The 7,159-nt window shown below is 42.6% G+C and overlaps 1 protein-coding gene across 3 annotated transcripts in view; it reads left to right on the forward strand.

The window, feature by feature from the left end:
- The window catches only part of HTT (huntingtin), a 115,047-nt gene extending 108,450 nt beyond the window's left edge, over positions 1–6,597 (forward strand). For all 3 annotated transcript variants that reach the window (XM_053403374.1, XM_053403376.1, XM_053403375.1), the window contains 4 exons: positions 160–265; positions 1,463–1,625; positions 3,365–3,525; positions 6,359–6,597. In XM_053403374.1, coding sequence (XP_053259349.1) covers positions 160–265; positions 1,463–1,625; positions 3,365–3,525; positions 6,359–6,572 — 644 coding nt within the window. In that variant the 3' untranslated portion in view covers positions 6,573–6,597. The remainder of the gene's footprint in view (positions 1–159; positions 266–1,462; positions 1,626–3,364; positions 3,526–6,358) is intronic.
- The last annotated feature ends 562 nt before the right edge of the window (positions 6,598–7,159 follow it).

Consider the following 7,159-nt stretch of genomic DNA (forward strand, 5'->3'; position numbering starts at 1 on the left):
GAGTTGGCTGGGGCCAACATCTTGGCATTTGTAGCACTTAGCCAATGGATGTCAGTCCCTCATTCTGGTGCCTGTATTACTTTAACTACCTTTATTTAAATTATCTGGTTCCCTTGTACTGTATATTAAAACTGTGTTTTCTTGGTATTCTGCCTTTAGGAAAAGAGAAGATAAGTCCAGGGCGAGTTGCAGATCAAAACCAAGCAGCTCCCGACAGTGAGTCTGTCATTGTGGCTATGGAGCGAGTTTCTGTTCTTTTTGACAGGTAGGAAATGGTTGTTTTAAAGAAAATGTAATTGGCAGGGATTGTATTTATAGGTGAGATTAAAGGTATGTCAGATATGCCCCCCCCCACACTTTCACGGCAGGTTAAGAGGATAGATTTTTAAGAATCGTCAGGGGAGGTGGGTTTTATCTTGAAAGATGAAGTGTCCAAAAGATTCCCCCCCCCCCCACACACACACACTACCTTCCTTTGTGAAAAGAAGAAAAAGTGGCAACCTTTTGGCCGATCCCAGCAGCCCAGCCATCTTTCTGGGACAAAATGTCATGATAAAGCATACAAGTAAATTCCATTTCCAGGAATATGAATCTAATGTAAATTCAATGCAGAGATTTTGGATGTGTGCACATATATCAAGTTAATCCCTTTGTTATCTGAAACTAAGTCTCTCAAGATTGATTTAATTGCTGAAAATCCTACACCTAGTCAATACTCAATGTGTCAACAGTGGAACAGCCACATATATTTTTATTAGAAATAATCAAGCATGTATTTTATGATCCTATAAACCGTGATTGGTAATGCTTTCATAATGAATTGATCGCAAAATGTAGTTGTAGGTTTTCCAGACCACTTTCTTTCTCCTACATCAGCAGAATAATACACATTTGGAGAAGGTGCAATATTTCCGTTTTTAGAGCCCGTAAGTCGTATAGAAGCCTGTCACAGCTGAAAAACAAAACGGCTGAAAAGACAAACGTCTGTTTATCAAGTGGTTACAATGTGATGGAAAGCAGTAGAGAAGATGCTCCAGCTAGAACGCTTGCCCTCATTAGCTCCCAAAGGAACCAGCAGTGGCCTGAGAGCTCTCTGCCATTCCACATTCTCCAGGATCTACATTACCTAGAGAAGTCCTACTGCTTTTTAGAATACTTTAAAAAACTCATATTCTCTTGCTAAAAGTGCTGACTGAGAAGCTCATTTGCTCTAGATGAGCGGCCTGAGAGTTCCAAAATAGCTGTGATGGTTCATTAAAAAGAAGTTGTGTTGTGAACCCCTCAGCCTAAGAGATCTTATAGGAGCTCACCCTGATTGCACTAAAGAATTTATCAGCACTGAATGGAGCAGGGAAGCCTTTTCTGTTGTGGTCACTGACTGGGATGAATATATTTTGTTACATGAAGCTGAATATTTGAGAAATATGATAGTTGCTTGTTATTACATCTGTTTGTTTTTTAGGGTTAGAAAAGGATTTCCCTTTGAAGCCAGAGTCGTAACTCGGATTCTCCCTCAGTTTCTTGACGACTTTTTCCCTCCACAAGATGTGATGAATAAAGTCATAGGAGAATTTCTTTCTAACCAGCAGCCATATCCACAATTTATGGCAACTGTAGTATATAAGGTAAGATTCCCCCCCCCCCCATATCTCCCCCTGACCTCTTTTGTTTGCTCACTTCTAACACTTTGTTGGTTTTCCGGTTTTCCCTTTTGCTTAGACATTTTCACTAGCTCACAAGCTGTGACTACTAGGGTGAAACAAAAAAAATTGTCTGCAAAGTATGTGGCAAATTATTCACAGCAAGCAAGCAATGACAGTCTCTGAGGATCAAGGCCTTAGCCCTCTTCTGCTTCTAAAAAGCATTTGATAATCTTATATGGGGGGGGAGGCACAAATAAGACCCTGTTGAAGTAATAGTTCTTAAATGTATTTGATACTGATTCTAATTTAATGTTCAAATCAAATTGAGTAGCCCATCATGTTAATATTTAGTCTGTACTGCTTTATTTTTTGTGCTTTTATATTGCTGTACACCACCCTGATATTTTATGAGAGGGTAGTATATACATACTTTTATAAACAAATAAAATCATGTAAGAAAGGTACAAAATTGTATTTTAGAGTCAACAGCAGTCTAACTCCACACAAACGGTATTTGAGATCTGTAGTGGTGTTTCCTATGGGGTCTCAGATCCCTAATAGCACATTCATGCATCTCTTCCACAGCTCAGAATCCTTTCTATGTATGAAAAGAATGGAATAATTAAAGCAAGGGTGGCAAATTAGCCATAGAGGTGTAGCTGTGCTGATTGCTGGCCACGCTCGCTCTGCTGATAGAAGTTGGACTCCATCAGCATTTGGGCATGCAGTCTTTCATTCTCCCCTCTCTCCCCTAACACATATATTTACCGTATTTTTCGCTCTATAAGATGCACGTTTTCCCTCCTAAAAAGTAAGGGAAAATGTGTGTGCATCTTATGGAGCGAATGCAGGCTGCACAGCTATCCCAGAAGCCAGAACAGCAAGAGGGATTGCTGCGCAGCGATCCCTCTTGCTGTTCTGGCTTCTGGGATTCAGAATATTTTTTTTCCTTGTTTTCTTCCTCCAAAAACTAGGTGCGTCTTATGGTCTAGTGCGTCTTATAGAGCGAAAAGTGCGGTACATTGGGATTGTCCTGTTAGTGAGATTTTTTAAAAAAATAGTCATTTTGGGGAAAGTGTTGAAATACCGAAAACAAATTATTTATTTACTGCAAGAGTACATGACATATGATGTGGCACTGTTTAGGGAAAAATAGGTTTATATTGATTTTAATACAACATTAGAAAGATTAATCATGGCTAAAGAAACAAGTTACCGTACTGCTCATGTGTCAATTTCCCCCACCCACACTTAATCAGGGTTTGGGTCGTCAGCAGAGAGTGAGGCCACATTGCTGACCTGGCTTCCCAGTGCTGTGCATCACTGCAGGCGCAACAGGGCCCTGAATTGTTCACCTCCGTGACTAGCAAAAGAAGAAGAAATCAAGCAGATTTTTTAAGCATACACAACCCATGTAGCTGTGGAGCTTGTGAAGGCTTTTTATTTTCCCGAGCCTTCTAGATTTGTTAGCTTTAAGTCTGTTATGTGCTAGTATTCTGTCTGCTAATTAGTGTACTTGTTCCTTATGTAGTTTGTTTTATAATTTACGGATTATTAATCTGAAAATTGACATTGAATCGAAGAACAGGATTAACAGCATAAACACAAAACCAGCCCTGCAGTTAAAAATAACTGGGTATGGTATATCTTTCTGTTTGTTGCAGGAGAATCTTTATATACATTTTCTTTCGCATATGATCTATCTGTTTTAACTCTTGCAGGTATTTCAAACATTGCATACCACTGGCCAGTCCTCCATGGTCCGTGACTGGGTGATGCTGTCACTTTCCAACTTCACGCAGAGAACACCGGTCGCCATGGCAATGTGGAGTCTGTCTTGCTTTTTTGTCAGTGCTTCCACCAGCCAGTGGATTTCAGCAATGTATCCTAAGCAGATTATTTTTCTATAGGCCTCATTTTAAAGCCTAAAGAAAGACTTCCGTTTTCCAGTGGTGCTGGGATGGGGCAGTCTTCCCTTTGGAAAAGTACTTCCTCTTGGTGGCAGGCAGGGTGAGATTTCAAAGAATCACAGAGTTGTACAGCTGGAAGGGACCTCAAGGGTCATCTGGTCCAGCCCCCCTGCAATGCAGGAATATTTTTGCCCAACATGGGACTCGTAGCCCATGACCCTGAGATTAAGAGTCTCATGCCCTACTGACTGAACACCAGCGGGGGTTTGCCCTGGTTTCCAGAATAGTGAGCCATTAGCAGTTAAAAGGATTTCTGCAGAACTCATCTCCAGCTCGTAAATTCTCCTTTTTTATCTCCATGTTCTGATCTGTCCTTTTCATAAGAAGTTGCACTTAACTTAAATCAACCACCGCTTTCAGTGCAGGACTCTGACGTTTGACTTCTAGATGCTCTGCAGTGTTCACAAAGCCCACATCCACACTATATATGTAAATTTTAAAGCTCATTTAAAGCACATGGCCTCCCCTAAAGAATCCTGGGAGCTGTAGTTTAATACTTACAAAGCTACAATTCTCAGAACCCCTAGCAAACTTCGGTGCCCAGGATTCTTTGGGAAAAGCCATGTGCTTTAGATGTATAGTGTGGATGTGACCGAAGTCATTTACCACCCAGATCTAGATGAAAACACCATCAGTTTCCCTGGTCTCCATCAGGGATTCAGTGATGCCTCATACACAACATTTTGTCTCTGGAGCCACAGATTCTGTCAGAAGAGCAGCAAGTGATCATTTGGAATCTGATGGATGAAAAACTGATGGATGCAGTGGTAAAATCAATTTTTAAAAAATATGGTGGCTATGCTTGAATGTCGCAGTAAGTCATGGTCTATTGTGGCAGGACTTACCGTAGCCTACAAGCTTCTCTCAGTTTCACACCGCCTTCTCCGCTGGTATAGCTGCAAGGAAGAGTGCAGAAGGTTTCGCTTCCACACAGCTTGTGTGGTTCACACATGACGAACGGTGTGGCAAAGTATGGCTAAAGTTCACTATGGTTTCTTTGTAACAAGCCAACTTCAAATGGCGTCTTATAAAGGTGACTTTCTTCAACCAAGCCATAGCTGTGATTCACCGCAGTTTAAGGCATGGCTGGGGAAGCAGCTTCCAGACCAGATACAACTTGCTGCTCGCTTTCACCTGGCCTGTGGCACATGCTCCCTCTCCCCACTTGACCTTTGCCGCAAAAAATGGTGGATAGGGGAGTAAGTGTTGGATGCCTTTGAAAGCATGGAGCTTACAGTCAGACTTATCCACACGGTCAAATCTGTCCTGGGTGCCTGGGCAGCTTTTCGCCCGAGGACAGGAGCTTTTGAAAGTGCAGACTTAGCTGACACGCTTTCAAAGCTTCCCAAGGGAAGAGCCGTCAGGATTTGTGCTGGTCTCAGTATCCTCAAAGCAAGAAACCACACAGTACTTCACCAGACTTGATTTTAGACAACAGATACGTTTTATCAGCATGTTGAATAACATTTAACACTGTCATACTGAGGCTTGATTCTGTTCCATCAGTTCTGCGGAATTTTAATACAGAATACTAAGGGGGGATATCTTTATCCTCACAGTCTACTGGGTGAATATATATTTTTTGGGCCATACATGTTTCTGTAAAAGAAAGCTGCTGTATGAAGCAGTTGAGATATGAACCAAAATAGGAGATTTCCTGAAACCCACTATATTAATAATAATAATTAATTATTTGTACCCCGCCCATCTGGCTGGGTCTCCCCAGCCACTCTGGGCAGCTTCCAACAAAGATTAAAAATACATTAAAATGTCACACATTAAAAATTTCCCATCAGAGGGCCGCCTTCAGATGTCTTCTAAATGTCAGGTAGTTGTTTATCTCTTTGACATCTGAGGGGAGAGCATTCCACAGGGCGGGCGCCACTACTGAGAAGGCCTTCTGCCTGGTTCCCTGTAGCTTCGTTTCTCGCAGTGAGGGAACTACCAGAAGGCCCTTGGCACTGGACCTCAGCGTCGGGGCAGAACAATGGGGGTGGAGACGCTCCTTCAGGTATACTGGGCCGAGGCCGTTTAGGGCTTTAAAGGTCAGCACCAACACTTTGAATTGTGCTCGGAAACATACTGGGGGCCAATGTAGATCTTTCAAGACCGGTGTTATGTGGTCTCGGCGGCTGCTCCCAGTCACCAGTCTAGCTGCCTCATTCTGGATTAGTTGTAGTTTCCAGGTCACCTTCAAAGGTAGCCCCACGTAGAGCGCATTGCAGTAGTCCAAGCGGGAGATAACTAGAGCATGCAGCACTCTGGCGAGACAGTCTGCGGGCAGGTAGGGTCTTAACCTGCATACCAGATGGAGCTGGTAGACAGCTGACCTGGGTACAGATTTGACCTGTGCCTCCATGGACAGCTGTGAGTCCAAAATGACTCCCAGGCTGCGCACCTGGTCCTTCAGGGGCACAGTTACCCTATTCAGGACCAGGGAGTCCTCCACACCAGCCCGCCCCCTGTCCCCCAAGAACAGTACTTCTGTCTTCTCAGGATTCAACCTCAATCCATTAGCCGCCTTCCATCCTCCAACCGCCTCCAGGCACTCACACAGGACCGTCACCGCCTTCACTGGTTCTTATTTGAAAGAGAGGTAGAGCTGGGTTTCATCTGCATATTAGGTTTCTTTATGCTGATGTGTAGAGTTTACTTTTGAACCCTTTTTCCAGTGGGGAGTGATGTGGTTAAAACTCAAAATGCTTTATATGATGCTTTTGGTTATATCCTTGACTGTTTTGAAAGTCTTCCACATATTATCAGCAGAATGGGAAAATCAGAGCAAGTGGACATTAACCTCTTCTGCTTGGTGGCCATAGACTTTTACAGACATCAGATAGATGAAGAATTGGATCGCAGAGCCTTTCAGTCTGTATTTGAGGTGGTGGCATCGCCAGGTAACCCCTATCAACGCCTTCTAACTTGTTTGCAAAATGTCCACAAGATAGCAGCATGCTGAATCAGGGACAGTGGTGGTCTGAAGACATGGAATATTGAAACCTGATGGGTTGATTGACATATGGGGACAATTGAACATTTACAAATGTGCAGGTCCCATCTTGGGTTTCGGTTTTGTAAGTTTATATTTTTCCATCTTCCTTTGCATAAAGCTGAACTACACAAACGACATTAAATTGCAGAAAGGTAGCCGTGTTGGTCTGCCATACTCAAAACAAACAAACAAACAAATTTCTTTCCAGTAGCACCTTAAAGACCAACTAAGTTAGTTCTTGGTATGAGCTTTCGTGTGCATGTAGTGTATCTGAAGAAGTGTGCATGCACACGAAAGCTCATACCAAGAACTAACTTAGTTGGTCTTTAAGGTGCTACTGGAAAGAAATTTGTTTGTTTGTTTGTTTTGACATTAAATTGGACATGGTACTTACCAGGGTCGTGCTAAAAGAATGTCTGGTCACATTTGCTGCAAAGTTTGGGATAAACTTTAGCATTACTGTGTAAGATAACGGACAAGTACTGAACGCCAAGCAACTTGTTAATGTCAACATAAGTCATCTTATTGTTGCTAATAGTGAACCTGATTAATAA

Source organism: Podarcis raffonei, chromosome 9 (genome assembly GCF_027172205.1).
Source record: "Podarcis raffonei isolate rPodRaf1 chromosome 9, rPodRaf1.pri, whole genome shotgun sequence".
Classification (NCBI taxonomy): domain Eukaryota; kingdom Metazoa; phylum Chordata; class Lepidosauria; order Squamata; family Lacertidae; genus Podarcis; species Podarcis raffonei.